Source organism: Pipistrellus kuhlii, unplaced genomic scaffold (genome assembly GCF_014108245.1).
Source record: "Pipistrellus kuhlii isolate mPipKuh1 unplaced genomic scaffold, mPipKuh1.p scaffold_m20_p_11, whole genome shotgun sequence".
NCBI classification, from domain to species: Eukaryota; Metazoa; Chordata; class Mammalia; order Chiroptera; family Vespertilionidae; genus Pipistrellus; species Pipistrellus kuhlii.
In genome coordinates this window covers 51,679,957-51,698,211 of record NW_023425416.1, presented here as the reverse complement: position 1 = coordinate 51,698,211, position 18,255 = coordinate 51,679,957, and the positions used below count along the sequence as shown (strand labels likewise).

Here is an 18,255-nt window from a genome sequence, read left to right as displayed (position 1 = left end):
TTTCTCATCAGCCCCGCTGAGCCCCAGGCCCTCCCGCCCATGCTGGATGAGGGCAGGCGCCTCCGCTCTGGTTACAGCGGGGATCCCCAACAGGAGCCAGCCCAGGGCACTGCTCTCAGACGCGCCCAAGGACCCCATCCCCCCAAGAACAAAGACTCCGATGGGTCCCTGAGGCCGCTGACCTCTGCCCTCCGCAGCCACGGCCTCCATCCACATCGTGGGCCTCCTTGGTGTGAAGGCCTGTCCACTCCTGTCCCCCGGGGCCTTTCCCTGGCCGGCCCTCCGCCTGGAAGGCCCTCTTCCTCTCCCTGCATGGCTCCTCAGACCCTCTGCGTCCCCTCTCCGGCCTACTTTTCCTGGCTGCTGACTGGTCTCTGTCTCCCGTTGGACGGTATCCTTGACCCCAGCCTGAAACCCTGGTGCTGCCGTTCCCCGCCTCCGCAAGTGCCGCCCTGACCCCTGCACCCCTCAGTCTGTAGCGGGGGACGGAAGGGAAGGGGGAAGGGGGGAAAGGATAGGGGGGAGGATGCAGATGTCGCCGCAGGAATCGCCGTTCCCCGCGCTCCCCCACCAGAGGGCGGCCCGGCCAAGGCCAAGCCGGGCCCGGTCGAGGCAGGAGGGGCGGGGCCGGCCCTGGGAGAGGGTCCTCCCCGGTGCTGCCGCCAGGGCCCCTGCTGGCTGCTGAGTCCTCCAGGGGCCGGGCTCCACCATCACTTCCAGGGATTGTCCCCGCGGCCCGGGAGCGGGTTCCGGGGTCGGGCTCACTCTGCCCGCACGAGGGCGCCCCCGCAGGAGGAACCCAAGTTCCGTCTTGGGACAAATGGGGAAGCTGAGGCTGCCGCGGGGGAGCCACTGGCTCTGGGCCTCGCAGCGAGCCGGGGTGAGCTCAGCCGCCCCGGGTGGCGGGGAGTCCCGGCCGGCCCGCCCGGCCCAGCGGCCCGCCCTCCCCGGCGCCGGAGCCGAGAGCGCAGTGGGCGTGGCGCTCACCGCCAGCCCCGCCCAGGGGCGTGACCTCCCCAGCCCCGCCCCGCCTATTGGCTGAGGCGCCAGGGGTGGTGTTCACCCGCCGTCCCGCCCACGGGCGTGGTCTCAGCCAGCCCCGCCCCGCCCATTGGCTGCGGCGCCAGGGGTGGTGTTCACCCGCCGTCCCGCCACGGGGCGTGGTCTCAGCCAGCCCCGCCCCGTCCATTGGCTGCGGCGCCAGGGGTGGGGCGAGGCCGCCAGATGTTGGGGCAGCGCCGGCGGCGGCGGCGGGAGCGCGGAGCGGCGGTCTGGGCAGAGGCGAGGGCGCCCCGGCCCGCGGCCCCCGTGCCCCCGGCCGCTCCGGCTGGAGTTCGCAGGGGACCCGGCAGGCCCGGCGGGGGCTTCGGCGCGGGATGCACAGCGCTCGGCTTGACAGCTTCCTGGGCCAGCCCCGCGGGGAACTGGTGAGGCTCGATGTGGTGACTCCCAGGAACGCGTGCGGGGTGCGCGGCTCCGGCGGCCCGACCGACAGCCGGGTGGGGGGTCGCTCCGAGGGCCTGTCCCAAGCGGGACGGGGCGGAGCGGCCCGGTGGCCCAGATGGCCCGCGTCGGGTTTCGGACGGGTGGGAGCTGCGCGGGGCATCAAGTAACAGCGGCCCAGCTGGCCGTGCTGCGGGCGGCGGGGGCGGGACAGACGCTCCTTTGGGATCGAACTGGGGACTGAGGGACCCAGAGGCGCTGGGGCTGCTGTGGGTGCCCCTTCCCAGGTCTGCCTGCACCTCCTCGCTCTACCCGTCTGGCTGGTGCTCTGCGGGCTTGGGGGGCTGGATCCCTCAAACGCACCGGATGCTCCACCCAAACCCCCAGCCCCGAGCAGGACCTACTTCCCAATTCCTGCCCCGCAACCCTGCCTCCCGCCTGCCCGGTGGGTGGCGGGTGCTGACTTGCCCAGCTCTGCGTGCCGCAGCCTGCCGCCTGCCACCGGGAGCCTGGAGCCCGTGTGCCAGCGCCCGTGTGTGCCCTGTGCTCCCGGAGGCCTTGCTGCCCGCCCCGGGCCCTCTGCTCTGGGATGGGCCTGGCCAGGCCGGGAGGGGTGGCCAGCACTGCCCCTCCGACCTCTGCCCTCTCTTCCTCCACAGCCGTGTGGCCGGGACACAGCCCCGATGCCCGGCCCGGGGGCCCAGCCCCGGCTCAGGGCCTCGGACGCCCTGGAAGAGGACTCGGCCTGCGTTGCGGAGGACTCGGAGGAGGAGGAGGGCGCGGTGACGGGGGAGGGCCCGCGGGAGCCCGCCGTGGACTGGGACTCGGGCTTCTCCGAGGTGTCGGGCAGCACCTGGCGAGAGGAGGAGCGCCCTGCGGCCCCCGTGTGGCGCCCCCACCGCCAGCGCCTCTCCGCCAGCGGCCTCCCCCTGCCCGGCGGGGCCCCGGGGCCCCGGGCGCCCCCCGCCCACCGGCCGCGGCCCAGGTCCACCCCGGACGCCTGCCTGGACGCCGAGGACTGGACGGCGGCCCTGCTGAGCCGAGGCCGGAGCCGGCAGCCGCTGGTGCTGGGCGACAACTGCTTCGCCGACCTGGTGCACAACTGGATGGAGCTGCCCGAGGCCGCGGGCGAGGGGGACCGCGCCGGGGCGCCCCGTGCCCGCGCGCGGCCCCCCCAGTTCCTGCTGGGCCTCTCGGAGCAGCTGCGGCGCCAGCTGGCCAGGGCCCGCCGGGCAGCCGTGGCCGGGAAGCGCCTGTCATGCCCCCCGCGCGCCGAGCCCGAGCTGCCCACGGACGCCTCCCGCTTCGCCGCCCTCATGAGCTGCCGCAGCCGCCGGCCCCTCGTCTGTACCGACATGGTCAGCTACCTCTGACCGCCCGCCGCCCGGCAATAAAGACCGCCCGGACTGTCCTGGCTCCACAGCCCAGTCTCTGGGAGCAGGCCCGGCCCGCAGGCACAGCCCGGGCCGGCGAGCTAAAGAGCGCCCCCTCCAGGGCCCCTGTGCGCCCGCCACACCCTGCCCAGCTCGTCACCCAGCCTCCGCGTGTGCGACGTAATGCAGCAGCGTTTATTGAGCGCCCCCTGTGGGCCCGGGCTGTTACTGAGCGCCCCCTGTGGGCCCGGGCTGTTACTGAGCGCCCCCTGTGGGCCCGGGGTCTGTTACTGAGCGCCCCCTGTGGGCCCGGGGTCTGTTACTGAGCGCCCCCTGTGGGCCCAGGCTGTTACTGAGCGCCCCCTGTGGGCCCGGGCTGTTACTGAGCGTCTACTGTGGGCCCGCAGAGCCCGGGGGCGTGGGGCAGCTGCTGCCCGGCGCCAGCTCGTAGTGCAGGGGCGGGAACACCGTGTCGTCCTCCTCGCCCTCACAGCTGAGCTCCAGGGCCAGCACCCGCTGCCCGGGCTGGGGCACCTGCCGTCTGGTCACCTGCTGGGCCAGCTCCGTCACCCTGGGGGGGAGAGATGGGGGGTTGGGGCGCTGAGCAGCGGCAGCAGAGGGACCGTGGACCGGGGCCAGGAGGAGCCGGCCAGGAGCGGCAGCGGCTCAAGACAGGAAACATCTGCAGCTATTTTCGGAGCGGCTGGCGGGGCCGCGGGAGGCAGGAAATGCAGTCCCTGGGGAGTGGGCTCCGGAGGGGGCGCCGGGCAAGGAGGGCGAGGAGCCGGGTGTGTGGCCGGAGCAGGCAGCTCCGGAGGCCCCTCGGCCGCTCGGCCTCGCCCCACCCCCAGCCCGTTTGCCCGCTCCATTTGGCGGAGGAAGCATCAAGTAGGTGTGAGGGGCCAGATGGGGCCAGAGGAGAGGCCTGAGCCCCACCTCCAGCCTCCAGGCACAGAGGGAGCCCCACCTCCAGCCTCCAGGGACAGGGGAGCCCCCACCTCCAGCCTCCAGGGACAGTGGGAGCCCCCACCTCCAACCTCCAGGCACAGAGGGAGCCCCACCTCCAGCCTCCAGGGACAGGGGAGCCCCCACCTCCAACCTCCAGGCACAGAGGGAGCCCCACCTCCAGCCTCCAGGGACAGGGGGAGCCCCCACCTCCAGCCTCCAGGGACAGAGGAAGCCCCACCTCCAACCTCCAGGCACAGAGGGAGCCCCACCTCCAGCCTCCAGGGACAGGGGGAGCCCCACCTCCAACCTCCAGGGACAGGGCGGAGCGGGCAGGCTCACCTGAGGCCCAGGCGCTGGGCCTGCTTCTCAGGCGGCCACCCCACCGAGTAGAGCAGGGCCCTGCCCAGCAGCAGCATGGTCACCCGCAACCCGTGCTGCTCCTGGGGGAGAGGTCAGGTGCTGGGTGCGGGCGGCGGGGCGGGTGGGGGGCGCGGGGAAGGGCAGGGAGGGCAGGCACACCTGGAGATGGGCCAGGAGCGACTGCAGGGTCCTCTCGGGCTGCCCAGCGGGCACCGTCAGGCGGTCCCAGCAGGTCCAGGTCAGGCGGTGGAACTGGGGGGGGGACGGAGTGAGGAGCTTCCACCAACACCCTCCCCCGCCCCGCGGAGGCCTCCCCGGGGGGGCGCTGGCCGGTGGGAAGCGGCAGCCGGGGCGGGGGTGGGAGTGGGCTCAGGGCCCAGCGGCTCAGCCACCGCAGCGGCCACACAGGAAACGGGCCTGGGGCCCCCGCACAGGGGAACCAGCATCCATCAGGGCGGCCTGCCGGAGCGGAGGGCGATGCTTCCTGAGGAAGCGGGAGCCGGCCCTGGCGGGAGGCTCCTCAGACGCAGCCTGGGGGCTGGGACAGGGGTGCAGCCTGTCCCGCCTCGTCCTGCTTTGCGGGGCCTCGGCTGCTCCTGGGCACAGGGGCGAGGGCAGCGTGTCTGCTGGGACAGCCCCCGAGGCCGCCTCTCCCTGCCCCTCCTCCCCCGTTTCAGGAGTCCGGGGTCCAGTGCTCAGAGCGGAGGGGCAGAGGGTGGCAGGCCGCCAGGGACCGGACATGAGAGCCTGCCAGCCCCCCAGGGCAGAGAGTGGGGTCAGGCTGCGACAAGACCGGGTGAGATGGGGTCCTATCCCCACCCCCGCCCCGGACAAAGGCAGCCTGTGTGCTCCTGGCCCTCACAAAGCCCTCTGTGTGCCGTGCCCTGGGGGACCCACGCCAGCCCCTGACCTCTGCCTCTCCCCTGGTGAGGGCACTCTCAGCCCTCCTGTGCCCCGGGAGAGGCCGGCGGCAGCGCGGGGCACGGCCAGGGCCCCTCACAGCCCTGCTCCCCGGGGACATGCGCAGGGGCACGCCTGAGAGCCACGCTGAAGGAGAGCCTGCCTCCCATCTGGCACACAGATGTGCAGGCGCGCTCCCTCCGTGCCACCCAGCCCAGGGCAGCAGCCTGTGCCCGGACACACATCCTGGGCTGCGTGCCCCCCCGCCCCCCGGGACGCCAGGAGCTGGGTGCCCTGCACCTCGGTGTGGATGGGGAGGGCAGACCCCACGCCGTGCAGGCTGAGGCCACTGAGGGAGGGAGGCGGCCATCAGCTCTGCTTGGGCCCCCCCCCTCCCCCAGCGCACTCCTGGGGGAGGGGGCTGGCCTGTCTGGCTCACTAATGAGTTAAAGCTGCCGCTCCCCCAGACCCAGGCCGTGGAGCAGCGGAGCGGGTGGCTGACGGCTACTTCCTGTGTCTGACAGGCCGCAGGCTGGCGGCCTGCAGCAGGAAGGGGCTGTGGGGGAGGAAGGCTCGGGTCTCGGTCTCGGTGCAGCCAGCGGCCAGAGTGGGCTGTGGGCGCGGGAGCCGGGCTGGAGGGGGTGGTGTCAGGGCGGGTGTCAGCGCACCGTGTGGACGGCGGGGGCGCGGGGCACGGAGCGGCTGTAGCAGTTCCAGGCCAGGAGCAGGTAGCTGTGGCGGAAGGCGCTGCGGGGCCGGGGGCCGCCCACCAGCTTGAAGAGCTCCAGGCCCAGCAGGCCGGCCACGGCCGCGGTGGTGGTGGCGATGGCCGGGATGATCTGGCCCACGATCCGCTTGCTCTGCCAAGGACAGGAGACGGGGTGTGGCTGGGGTGTGGATGGGGTGTGGCCGGGGTGTGGGCCCTCGGTGCAGCCAGGGTGTGGCTGCGGTGTGGGCCCTCGGTGTGGCCGCGGTGTGGCCGAGGTGCGGCCGGGGTGTGGCCTCGGTGTGGCCGGGGTTGGGCCCCTCCTCCCCGCGGGCCGGCAGCAGGTACCTGGGAGCGGGTGGCGGCCGGGATCCCGTAGTTCTGGGCCCGCAGGCTGGCCGCCGCCGTCACGAAGTCCACGTGGAAGTTGCTGTCGTCGTCCTGGGGGTTCAGGTCACAGGAGCGTGAGCACCTCCCGTGCCCCCACCGAGTGCGGGGCCCGATCCCCCCACAGCTGTCCGGGGCATCCCCTCCCCGCTCAGCTCCGCCCGGCGTCCCCTCTCCCCTCAGCTCCGCCCGGCGTCCCCTCTCCCCTCAGCTCCGCCCGGCGTCCCCTCTCCCCTCAGCTCCGCCCGGCGTCCCCTCTCCCTGCCCAGCAGAGGAGGGAAGGGGAGCGGCGCTGGTCCCCCCAGAGGCTCGGCCTGCCTCCCGCCGCCCAGCCAGCCTCGAGGGGAGAGGCAGAGGTCACCGCGCTCCCACCTTCTCAAACCGCAGCGGCTCCAGCGGGGGGCCTCGGCTCCAGTCCTGCAGGGCTTCGCGCAGCCAGTCCTGCCCAGGGCCTGGGGGGGAGGATCGGACAGTCCGGCCGGCCTGTCCCTCACTGCCCGAGCCGGGCCCCTTCCTGGTCCCCCCACACTGACGCTGCTGTCTCCTCTCCACCATGTGTGCATGTGTGTGTGTCTGTCTCTGTCTCTCTGTGTGTGAGTGTGTGTTTGTGTGTGTCTGTATGTCAGTGTGTCTGTGTGTGTATGTGTGTCTGTGTGTGTGTCTGTGTATATGTGTCTGTGTGTGTGTGTCTGTGTGTGTGTCTGTGTGTGTGTGTCTGTATACCTGTGTGTATGTGTGTCTCTGTGTGTGTGTGTCTGCATGCATGTGTGTGCTACATGACCCTGTCCTAACCTGGGGCCATAGATAAGAGCTCCTCAGAGCCTAGTGGTTTGTGCTTTTTTTGCTTAAAAACCTGCCAAGTGGCCCGGCCGGCGTGGCTCAGTGGTTGAGGGTTCGATTCCGGGTCAGGGCATGTGCAGGAGGCAGCCAATCACTTCTCTCTCATCATCGAGGTTTCTCTCTCTCCCTCTCCCTTCCTAAACAAAACCAAAGGTGCCAGGGGGGTGGGGTCAGGGAGGGGCTGAGTGGCGGGGGCTGCTGCAGGGCCCCAGGGCCCCGCTTTCCTCCGAGGAGGCAGTGCAGAGCCTGGGCGGGGCGGCCTCACCCAGCTCGGGGGAAGCCAGGCTGCCGGACAGGACGGCGTCCAGGCGCCGGGGGTCGGGCGGCGGTAGCAGCTCCAGCAGGTCCCGGAGCTTGGGCAGGTCCCGGGAGCCGGGCAGCCCGTGCATCCGCGCGCACAGGTTGGCGGCCGCCAGCACGTACAGGAGGTGGGTGTCCTGGTGGGCGGAGAGCCAGCGGCGTGGGTGCGGTGTGGTCCCCGCCCCGGCGTCCGATGCTGCCCCTGCCGGCCCGGGGCGCCACGGGGCCCCTCGCGGTGTGCCAGCACCCGTCCGGGGTGCAGGGGCCCTGTGCCCTCGGGGCTCCCGGGCCCCACTCACTTGGCTGGCATCAAACTCCAGGGGCCGAGGACAGAGTCTGGGTCCCGACCAGAAGCGCGTTCCGTCCGGGAGCACCTGAGGAGAGGGTGCTGCTGGGCTCGGTCCCTCTGCGCCCGCCGCCCCGGGCCCCGGGCCCCGCACCCACCTCGCCCGGGGGGTGGCGCCCGAGCAGCCGCGCCACGCCGTGCCCGAAGCTCAGCTGCCAGTGGCCGCGGGCCCAGGCCACGCAGTCCCGCCAGCTCTGCGGCCGCCGGTCCAGGACGCCCACCGTCCTCGCCAGGGCCGGCTCCCCTGTCCCCGTGGGGCCGGGGCCTGCCGGCGAGGCCGGGGCCCTGCGGAGAGGCGGGGGGGGCGGAGGGGGGGGGGGTCTGAGGCGGAGCCCGAGGCCGGAGGGGCCCCTGGACGCCGCCTGCCTGCGGGGGCCTCACCGCTGGCGGCCGTTGATGGTCTGGGCGGCCCGGCAGAAGAGGCCCTCGAACTCGTCCCGGGCCCACTGCGGGGGGGGGGGGGGTCAGGGGGTCTGCGGGGGGGGGGGGGTCAGGGGGTCTGCGGGGGGGGGGGTCAGGGGTCAGGGGGTCTGCGGGGGGGGTCAGGGGTCAGGGGGTCTGCGGGGGGGGTCAGGGGGTCAGGGGGTCTGCAGGGGGGGTCAGGGGTCAGGGGGGTCTGCGGGGGGGGTCAGGGGGTCTGCGGGGGGGGTCAGGGGTCAGGGGTCAGGGGGTCCGGGGGTCAGCCTGCCGCTGAGGACTGAGCAGGGACGGACGGGGTCCGGGGCTCCCACCTGCAGGGTGTGCCCCGTTGTGCTGGGGAAGTGCCTCAGGGTGCAGACCGGGTGGGGGGCGTCCCCGGGGCCCTCGGAGGCCGCGGGCGGGTAGCCTTCGGTCACGTGGGGCACAAACACCGAGGCACTGCCCCGGGCACCCTGCGTGCCCGCCTCCAGCAGCGGCTTCAGGTAGTGGGCGCAGCGGGCAGCCACGTAGCGGCCTGGGGGAGCGGGGCGGGGGGTCAGGGGAAGGGGCGGGGGCGGAGGTGGGGGGGTGGGGGTGTCAGGGGAAGGGGCGGGGGCGGAGGGGGGGGCAAGGGGAGGGGGGTCAGGGGAAGGGCGGGGGGGGCGGAGGTGGGGGGTGGGGGGGGTCGGGGAAGGGGCGGGGCGGGAGGGGGGGGGCAGGGGAGGGGGGTCAGGGGAAGTGCGGGGTGCGGGGGCGAAGGTGGGGGGTGGGGGGGTCAGGGGGAAGGGGCGGGGGCGGAGGTGGGTCAGGGGGAGGGGGGAACAGGGGAAGGGGCGGGGCGGAGTGGGGGGTGGGGGGGTCAGGGGAAGGGAGGGCGGGGCGGAGGGGGTCAGGGGAGGGGGGACAGGGAAGGGGCGGGGGCGGGCGGAGGGGGGTCAGGAGGGGGGGTCGTCAGGGGAAGGGGCTGGGCGGGGAGGGGTACAGGGGAGGGGTGGTCAGGGGGAAAGGGGCGGGGGCCGGGGAGGGGGTCAAGGGGAGGGGTCAGGGGAAGGGGCGGGGCCGGGGCTGGAGGGTGTGGGGGGACAGGGGAAGGGGCGGGGCGGAGGGGGGGTCAGGAGGGGGGGGTGAGGGGAGGGGGCGGGGCGGAGGTGGAGGGTGGGGGGTCAGGGACGAGGGCGGGGCGGAGCGGTGGCCGGGGGATGGCGGCGGAGTCCCCAGGCCGGCGCTCACGGGGGGGAGGGGAGGAAGCTGTCCAGGTCGGGCCGCCACGCCGGCTAGGCCCGGAGAAGAAGCGGTCTCCACAGGAGGGCTCCGTCGTGGGGTCCACTGGCCGGGGGAGCGGGGTCACCTGCAGGTCTGGGTTCAGGGCGGCTGGCGTCCTCTCGGCTGCGGCCTCTGCCTGGGCCTCTGGGGAGAAAGCAGGGGACGCTGGGGGTGGCGCCGGGCGCTGGAGACGGGGGCGGGCGGGCGGCGCTCACCTCCACGTCCTGGGCCCCGAAGAGGAGCTGCCGGCTGAGGTTGAGCGCTGCACGTGGTCCATGTCGGCCACGGTGACGCCGCCGCTGCCCCCGGCCCCCAGGGCCCACGAGGGCGAAGCCCTTGAGCAGCTCGCAGCCGATGGCACCGGCGCCCACCTGCCGGCAGGAGGGCTTAGCCGGCCGGCCCCGCCCCGCGCCCCGCACCCGCCCCGTGCGCCCCGCACCCGCACCCGCACCCGCACCCTCGCGCCCTGCACCCCGCGCGCCCCGCACCCGCACCCGCCCCCCGCGCGCCCCGCACCGCACCCGCACCCCACCCGCACCCGCACCCGCACACGCCCCCTGCACCCGCGCGGCCCCGCACCCGCACCCGCCCCCAGCGCGCCCCGCACCCGCACCCACACCCGCACCCCCGCCCCCGCGCCCCGCCCCCGCGCCCCGCGCCGTCGCTCACCAGGAGGTAGCGCTGGCGGCTCAGCTGCTCCTGGAAGCCGCCCCGAGCACGGCGATCTGCCCGTCGTAGCGGCCGCCTCTCTGGGGGACACGGCCAGTCAGCGCCGCTGCGGCTGTGCTCGGCCGCTTCCCACGGCTCCCGGCTCAGGACCCGGGCCCCACTCACCGGGGCGCAGGCCTCGGGGTCGGGAAGCAGCGCCCCCTCTTCCGGGAGGCAGTCGAGGGCCTCGAAGTACAGCCACTGGTCCAGGGGCAGGAACTTCCCGGAGAGCGCCTGGGGGGGGGGGCGGGCTGCACCCAGGCGGGAACCTCCGGGGCCTCTGCCACCCCCGTGACCTCTGCTCCCTCCAGCTCCCCCTGCCCGGCCGCACCCACCTTCAGCACCTCCTGGGCGGCCACGGCGCCCAGCACGGCTGCCATGGGGCTCAGGACCCCTGCACTGCTCAGGGCGACCGTCCGCACCAGCGCCTCGTCCAGCGGCTCGTCCAGCGGCTCCCCGGCGCCCTCCGCACCCCGCAGGGGCTCCAGCGCCCGGGCCAGGCGCACCACCTCCTCCGCGTCCGCCTGAGGGCAGCTTCTGTGCTCAGCAGCCTGACCTGAGCCCCACTCCCACTCAGCCCCGCAGGCAGCCACCACCCTTTCCCCAGCAGGAAGCCGAGCCCGAGGGGGAGGGCAGACAGGCCGGGGCCAGGCTGGCAGCCTCCGGAGAGGACCCTGAGCAGAGGGAGCGGGACCCAGGCTCGGCTTTATTATTTACTGTTCATTTATTTTAAATATATATATATATTTTGCCCTAGCTGGCTTTGCCCGGTGGTTAGAATGTCACCCTGTGGACTGAGGGTCCTGGGTTTAATTCCGGTCAAGGGCACAGGCCCAGGCTGCAGGCTTGATCCTCGGTCAAGGGCACGTGTCCCCTCCAGGGGGCGTGCAGGAGGCAGCCAAACAATGACTCTCTACCATCACTGACGTTTCTATCTCTGGCTCCCTCTCCCTTCCTCTCCGAAATGAATAAAAATATATTTGGAATTATATATATGTATTTACTGGTTTCAGAGAGGAAGAGAGAGAAGAGAGAAACATCAATGATGAGAATCATGGACCAGCTGCCTCCTGCATACCCCACTGGGGATCAAGCCCGCAACCCGGGCCTGCATGCTGACGGGGAATCGGACCGTGCGTGACCAGCCGCTGAGCCACACTCTCCTGGGATGGAAGCGTGGGTGCGGGGGATGGGACGGAGGCTGGGGGGGCACCAGGGGCCACTGACCGGGTCCCAGGGCCGGGGCCGGCGGGCTCGGAGCTGCTGGAAGCCGTGCAGCGCGCGGAAGGCCTGGTGCAGGCAGCGGGCGCGGCGAGCCTCCTGCGGACCCTGGGCCACCACTCGGGGCTGCAGCAGGGCTGCGTCCAGGGGCGCCTGCGGGGCATGGGGCCCAGGGTCAGGCCCGGAACCTGGGGGGGGGGGGGGGGGGGCCTGGGGCCTCCCAAGCTCCCGCCTCAGCCGCCCGCACGCACGTGGCTCACGGTCGCGGGCCTCGGGACCCCGGTGACAGCACCGCCGCGGACGTACGCGGAGAAGGCCGCAGTGTCCCCGATCTCCAGGGTCCCGTCCTCTGGGGAGGGGGAGCCATCCTTCGAGCTGCCCTCTGACCCGAGTCCTCCCCACCCCGTCCCATCGTGCACCGTGCCCTGGAGGCCCCGGGGCGGCGCGGGGGCGGGCGCTGAGCCGGGCCTGGGGCTGGCGGCTTACCCCGCAGGCGGACGGGCTGGGGAGCACAGCCGTTGAGCTCGCTCATGCCCTCGATCCCGGAGAAGGTGACGGCGTCCACCTCGCGGAAGTAGCCGGCCTCGGCTGCGGTCCTCAGCGTGAGGACGCCCGGGGAGCCCTGGGGGGCGGGCGGCTCAGAGGCCGGGGCCTGCGCTCCGCGGGCCGGCCAGCACCCCCCACCGCACCACCGCGCCCAGCGCACCCATCTGGGAGATGTTGCTGGACGGGCCAGCGGTCAGTGGGCTCCTCGTTCGGTCCAGAACCGTGAAGTCCTCACCGAAGTCGCAGTAGGAGACAACTGCCTGCGGGGGGCGGCAGAGTTCACGGGGGTCACGGGACTGAGCCATGGCCGGCCACCACGCCGGTTGGCGAAGGCGGGGACCCCAGGGGTCCAGCACAGGAGAGGGTGCTGGGAGCGGCCGGAGGCGGTGGGGGGACACGGATGGTGGGCCTTGGACACCGGAATCGGTGCCCCGGGCCGGCCGGGCGGGGCAGCCCACTTCACCCCACCAGGCCCCGGGTGTCGGCCACCAGGAAGCGGGACCCGGTGCTTGTTGTCACCAGCTGCCCACCCGCCAGCTGCTCCTCCAGTTCCGAGGGCCTCAGCACCACCACCTGCGGCTCTCGGGTGAGCGGTGCGGGGGGGGGGGCGGCCTGGCGGGGGGGGGGGCGGGGGGGGGGGGGCGGGGGGGGGGGGGGGCGGGGGGGGGGGGGGCGGGGGGGGGGGGGGGGGGGGGGCGGGGGGGGCGGGGGGGCGGGGGGGGGGGGGGGGGCGGGGGGGCGGGGGGGGGGGGGGGGACGGGGCGGCCTGGCGACGGGGGGGGCGGGGCGGCTGGCTGCGTGGGGGGGGGTGGTGAGGGGCCGGGGGGGGCGGGGGGGAGGGGCGGAGGGCGGGCGGCCTGGCTGCGGGGGGTGCTGGGCTGCCTGGCGGCGTGGGGGGGGGGGGGGGGGGCCGGGGGGGGCGGGGGGGAGGGGGGGGGTGCGGGGGGTGGCGGGGCGGGCTGGCGGCGGGGGGGCGGGGCGGCCTGGCGGCGGGGGGGGGGGGTCGGGGGGCGGTCGGGCGGCCTGGCGGCGGGGGGGGGCCGGGCGGGTGGGCGGGGGGGCGGGGCGGCCGGTGGGGTGGTGGGCGGGGGGGGCGGAGGGAGGGCGGCCTGGCCGGGGGGGGGGCGGGGCGGGGGGGGGCGGGGGGCGGGGCGGAGGGCGGGCGGCCTGGCGGCGGGGGGGGGCAGGGGGGCGGGGTCGGGCCTGGCGGCGGGTCTGGTCGTCTTAGGGCGGGGTCGGTGGGGGGGAGGGGAGGGGGGCCTGGCGTGGGTGGGGGGCGTGGGGGGCGGGGGCGCACCTGGAAGTCCCGCACCAGCTGCTCGGTGAGGCCGCCCGTGTGCGCGCAGACTTGGACCGCCCCGTTGAGCTTGGCCACTCGATCCGACGATGTCCTCCGCCCTTCCCCTGTCCCAAGTCCTGCGTCGAGATGAAGATACTGGAGAGAACCGGGGCCTGAGCTAGGTAAGACCCCCCCGGCCCGCACCGGCCTGGTCTGGGAGTGCTCCCCGGCCCCACCTGGGCCGCCAGGTCCGCCCAGCAGGTGGGCTGCGGGGGTCGGCAGGTGTGAGGGCGGCCACGCCCAACAGGACCAGGTTCTGGGCCACCTCGGCGCACCAGGACCTGCAGGAGCGGACAGCAGGGCCCGGCCACTCCTGGAGGCTCTGCATGGCCCCGCAAGCCCAGAACGTGACTCGTGTGGTACGGGAGGGAAGAAGGGGCGCGAGTTGGCGGAGCGTGTAGAGCAGAAGGCAGAGGGAAACTCAGAGCTGTCCAGAAAGCGAACGCAGAAAAACAGAAGACATCAAATCCTCAGTAACCAACCTCTAGGTCTGTGTTCGCTCCCGACGCACCTCGCCGTCCGCGCACCTAGCCCCACCGCCCTCCTTCCCCGCCGCCCCTGCCCCGCACCACCTCTCCTCCCCCCCCGCCTCACCCCCCCCATCCTTCCCCCTCCCTGCTCGGCCTGCCCCAGCCGCCCTACTCCCCACACCCCCACCCCCTCCCAGTACCCTCAGCGACTCCCCCACCTGCCTCTCTCCTCCTCCCCCTCCCTACCCTCCTCCTCCCCTCCCCACCCCCTCCTCCCCACGCCTCTCCTCCCCACCCTCCTCCCCACCCCCTCCTTACCCACACTCCTCCTCCCCCACCCTCCCCACCCCCCCCCCTCCTCCCACCCCCCTCCTCTCCACCCCCCTCCTTCCCACCCCTCTCCTCCCCCACCCTCTCCCCACCCCCTCCTCCCCACCCTCTCCTCCCCGCCCTCATCCTCCCCCCCTCATCCTCCTCACCCCCCTCCTCCCCACCCCCCCTCCTCCCCACCCCAGGCCTCACAGCTGCCGGGAGTATCGCTCCTCATCCAGGGGCTTGGAGGTGTCGGGGACACCCATCCTGAGGTCAGCCGACAGCAGCCGCCCCGGCCACAGCTGCCAGGAGAGGCCTGTGCCCAGCGGGGCCCGCTACTTTTGAAGTAATTATAGACTCCGTGCAGCAGGCGCTGAGGCTGGGCAGCGCCAGAACCTGCTGGGCACCGCTTCCCGGCCCCTCTGTCCTCACCGGGAAAGCGAAAATGAAAGTGGAACTGTAGGCGGAGCTGGTTCCTGGTGCAGAGATAAGCCTTGCGGCCCTGGGCACAGCCCTGGGCAACGGGCAGGGTGGGCGGGACACTGGCCCCAGAGCAGGAAGCACAGCCGTGGGCGGACCCGTGGGGCCGGACGCAGTGCTCTCCCGGGTCCCCTGCCCAAACGGGCTCCTGCCCGCAGAACGCTGATGGGAATTCCTGTCCTGGGGACTGGCCGGCCTGCTGGCTGTGCCCCAGACAGAGACTGAGAGCCGGGGGTCCGAGCCAGCGCAGCCCAGGAGCCCAGTCCCAGCCCTGGGTGGAGCCTGGCCTCTGGGGGTGCCTGCGAGGCCCCGAGCCGTCCCCTTCGAGAGGAAGGGCGCTCCGCCCACCGCGGCCCGCCCAGAGCAGATGCAGGGGCCAGGCCTCGGCGGCCACTCGAGGCCAAGTCCCAGGGCTCCGCGGGGGTGGCTGGTCTGTGAGTGCGAGGCATGGGGCAGGTGTGATCATGTGTCCCTGTTTCTCCTTCAAACTTTTATTTTCAAATAATTATAGACTCTGCGTGCGTTGTAAAACAGTAGAGAAAGGTCCTGTGTGACCTTCCCCCGGCCGGCCGTTCGCCGTCTTAGGGACGGGAACTGGCGCTCGGGCCGCTGATGTCCCTGAGGCCGAAGGCTGCTCTGGAGGGCGGCCACAGCTCCCCACGGACCCCACAACAGCTAAGCCACGTGCGGCCATACATCCTTCCGAAAAATTGAGGTGAAATTCCCGTAACGTGAAAAGCACCACCCAGAGTGGTCAGGCCAGTAGGTTAGTGTATTCTGTGCTGTGCCAGCACCAGGCTGTCCGTTTTTTACACCCCCTTGGAGCTCACCCCACCCTCACTGCCCATCCAGCCCCTCACAACGCACATTCTTCCTGTCTCTGGAGATATGCCTATTCTGCGTATTTCATATAAAAGGAATCAGACAGCCCTAGCTGGTTTAGCTCAGTGGATAGAGCGTCGGCCCACAGACCGGAGGGTCCCAGGTTCGATTTTGGTCCAGAGCCTGGGTTGCAGGCTCCATCCCTCTGACATGGATGTTTTTTTTCCTCCATCTCACTGCCTCCCTTCCACTCTCTCTGAAAACCAATGGGAAAGTGTCCCTGGGTGAGGATGTCCAAGAAGGGACCACACAGCCGGTCAGGCGGCTCGGCTGGCTGACACGTCGTCCTGCGGCCCAAAACGTACGGGTCCGATTCCCAGTCAGGACCCGTTCCTAAGTTGCAAGTTCGGATCTGGTCAAGGCGTGTACAGAGGTGATGGATGGAAGCTTCTCTCTCCCCCCTCCTTTCTCTAAGACCAATAAAAACAAATCCTGGGTGACGATTAGAAAAAGGAATCATAGCCCTAGCCGATTTGGCTCCGTGGATGGAGCACCAGCCTGCAGACTGAAGGGTTCTAGGTTCCAAGCTGGCCAAGGGCACACAGTGTGGGGCTCGGGGGAGGCAGCCAATCGATGATTCTCTCTCACCATGTATGTTTCTGTCTTTTTCTCCCCCTCCCTTCCTCTATGAATCAATAAAAATATATTTTTAAAAAAGGAACCATAGAAAATGTGCACTTTCCCCCCCTTAGCATGTTTTTGAGGTCCATTCACATTGTAGCGTGCATCAGTATTTCACTTTCGGTGGCTGAGTGATGTTCCACTGTATGCGTATGTCACACTTGCTTATCCAGTCACCTGCTGATGGCCTTTGGAGTGGCTCCACCTTTTGGGTGTTATGAATAGTGAATGCTGCTGTATTCATGCTTGAACATGTAATTAAGGCCTTGTTTTCAATTCTTTGGGGTACATACTTAGGAATAAAATTGCTGGGTCATATGGTAATTCTGTGTTTAGTTTTTTGAGGGACCAACAAAATATTTTCTACCAGCAGTGTACAAAAATCCTATTATCAACATTGTGGCCAATATCGGTTTCTCTCTCTCTCTCTCTCTCTCTCTCTCTCTCTCTCTCTCTCTCTCTCTCTCTCTCTCTCTAATTATACCCATCCTGCCCTAGCAGTTTGGCTCAGTGGATAGAGCATCTGCTCTGTGGACTGAAGGGTCCCGGGTTTGATTCAGGCCAAGGGCACAGGCCCGAGTTTCGGACTCAATCCCTGGAGGCGGGCGTGCAGGAGGCAGCTGATCAATGATTCTCATCACTGATATTTTAATCTCTCTCCCTCTCCCTTCCTCTCTCTGAAATCAATAAAAATATATTTTTTAAAAAGTACACCCATCCTAGTGAATATAAAGTGGTAGGTGATTTTGTGTATGTGTGCATGTTTTTATTCAATGAACATTAAAAAAAATAAAGTTATTGAGAGAGACAGAAACATGGATTTGTTGTTCCACCTATTTATGTATTCATTGATTGGTTCTTATATGTGCCCCGACCAGAGATTAAGCCCACAACCTGGGCATGTGCCTTGACCGGAAATTGAACCAGGACTTCCGGATTCATAGGTCAATGCTCAACCACTGAGCACACCGGCTGGGCTGGAAAACTGTTTGGCATGACTTTCTAAAGCAGGACGCTTACCCAGACTCAGACCCTGAGGCGTGCCCCTCACAGGGCACAGGGACGCGAGCAGGAACGATCACTGCAGCTTTGCCCCCAGCCCCCAGCCTGGGCACAGCCCGGGCACCACAGCCCCTGATGGGAAGAGACAGTGCAGGCCCCGCGCCTGCCTCTGTGGCCAGTTTTGGCAGGTCGTTGGCTGACAGCGGAGAGAGTGGGGCACAAACCCCAGTGACCACCACAAGGAACATATGTTTTGCAAAAACAGTTTGAAAAAGTCACAAGTGCACAGCTTCGGCCCTCAAGAAGCAAAGCCTAGCAGTCCTGGGGGGAGGGAGAATTCCATTTCCAGTTACCATAGCAGACCACTCAACGTCCCGGCCGCCATGAGACATGGCCGAGCACGTGAGTTACGGGAGAGGAGACCTCACAGGAACTTGGAGAAGCACAACAACAAACGGTGCACCATCGCCAGCCACAGCAGTCCACTGCTTCCCCATGTATCGGCAGTGAGCGACTGATTAAAAACAGTCCTTTAGGGAAGGGGACCGCTGAGCTGCAATGCTCCGTCGCTCGCAGGAAGCAGCTCCCCCCAGTGTTGGAACTGCCGCGGCCCGGGGGCCCCATCCGGGAGGACAGGTTCTTCTGCCCCCAGTGCCGGGCGCTGCAGCCACTGACCCCACCAGAGACCACTTCAGCCTCATGGACTGCAAACGTTCCTTCAATGTGGATACCGCAAAGCTCCAGCATCGGTTCCAGCAACTACAGCGTCTTGTCCACCCAGACTTTCGACCCTGGTGAATGACGCCTACAAGACCCTTCTGGCCCCGCTGAGCAGGGACTGTACCTTCTAAAGCTCCATGGAATAGAGATTCCCGAAGGAACAGATTATAAAATGGACAATCAATTCCTCATGGAAATAATGGATATCAATGAAAAACTCGCAGAAGCTGAAAGTGAAGCTGCCATTAACGAGTTTGAATCTGTTGTCAGAGCTAAACAGAAAGAACTGACTGACAATTTGAGCAGAGCTTTTGAACAAGATGATTTTGAAAAAGCCAAGGAAATTTTAACAAAGATGAGATACTTTTCAAATATAGAAGAAAAGATCAAGTTAAAGATGGTTCCCCTCTAATTGTTGCTGATTTTTTTAAAATAAAGTTCTTATTTATTTCTAAAAAAATAAAATAAAAAATAAAAACAGTCCTTTATTCGACACAAGAAAAAGGAGGGGAAAGAAATATTTCAGTATAAATCTAACAAAATATGTACAAGATCTATGTGAGAAAAACATTAAAACTGATGAAATTTTAAAAGTTCTACATAAATGGAGGTCTACCCCAGGTACATGGGTAGGTAGACACAATGCTGTCGAGATGTCAGTTTGCCTGGCTGGTGTGAGATGGTTGTGG

General features: G+C 69.2%; 3 protein-coding genes across 4 annotated transcripts in view; 2 read left to right on the top strand and 1 right to left on the bottom strand.

Moving 5' to 3' along the window:
- INKA1 (inka box actin regulator 1) overlaps nt 1-2,854 on the top strand; it is a 29,337-nt gene extending 26,483 nt beyond the window's left edge. The window contains exons 1-2 of one of the 2 annotated variants that reach the window (XM_036432256.2): nt 1,214-1,427; nt 2,103-2,854. In XM_036432256.2, coding sequence (XP_036288149.1) covers nt 1,377-1,427; nt 2,103-2,816 — 765 coding nt within the window. In that variant the 5' untranslated portion in view covers nt 1,214-1,376 and the 3' untranslated portion in view covers nt 2,817-2,854. Of the gene's footprint in view, nt 1-1,213; nt 1,428-2,102 lie in introns of those variants that run through there. The other variant, XM_045579587.1, reaches the window with a different exon arrangement.
- Nucleotides 2,855-2,990: 136 nt separating this feature from the next.
- Nucleotides 2,991-14,632, bottom strand: UBA7 (ubiquitin like modifier activating enzyme 7). The gene is given in 29 exon segments (XM_036432402.2): nt 2,991-3,387; nt 4,104-4,204; nt 4,284-4,376; nt 5,693-5,884; nt 6,079-6,171; nt 6,490-6,569; nt 7,223-7,394; nt 7,557-7,631; nt 7,702-7,888; nt 7,985-8,049; nt 8,335-8,537; nt 9,233-9,407; nt 9,481-9,524; nt 9,527-9,581; nt 9,583-9,636; nt 9,935-9,975; nt 9,978-10,014; nt 10,100-10,207; nt 10,309-10,497; nt 11,201-11,347; nt 11,446-11,543; nt 11,681-11,851; nt 11,928-11,996; nt 12,199-12,313; nt 13,038-13,175; nt 13,256-13,291; nt 13,294-13,413; nt 13,415-13,430; nt 14,072-14,632. Coding segments are annotated over 29 exon segments (3,111 nt in total). The 5' UTR covers nt 14,128-14,632; the 3' UTR covers nt 2,991-3,206.
- Nucleotides 14,633-17,441: 2,809 nt separating this feature from the next.
- On the top strand, nt 17,442-18,026 carry LOC118715659 (iron-sulfur cluster co-chaperone protein HscB-like). The gene has a single exon (XM_036432257.2). The coding sequence runs from the start codon at nt 17,739-17,741 to the stop codon at nt 17,976-17,978; it is 240 nt and encodes a 79-aa protein (XP_036288150.1). The 5' UTR covers nt 17,442-17,738; the 3' UTR covers nt 17,979-18,026.
- Nucleotides 18,027-18,255: the final 229 nt, after the last annotated feature.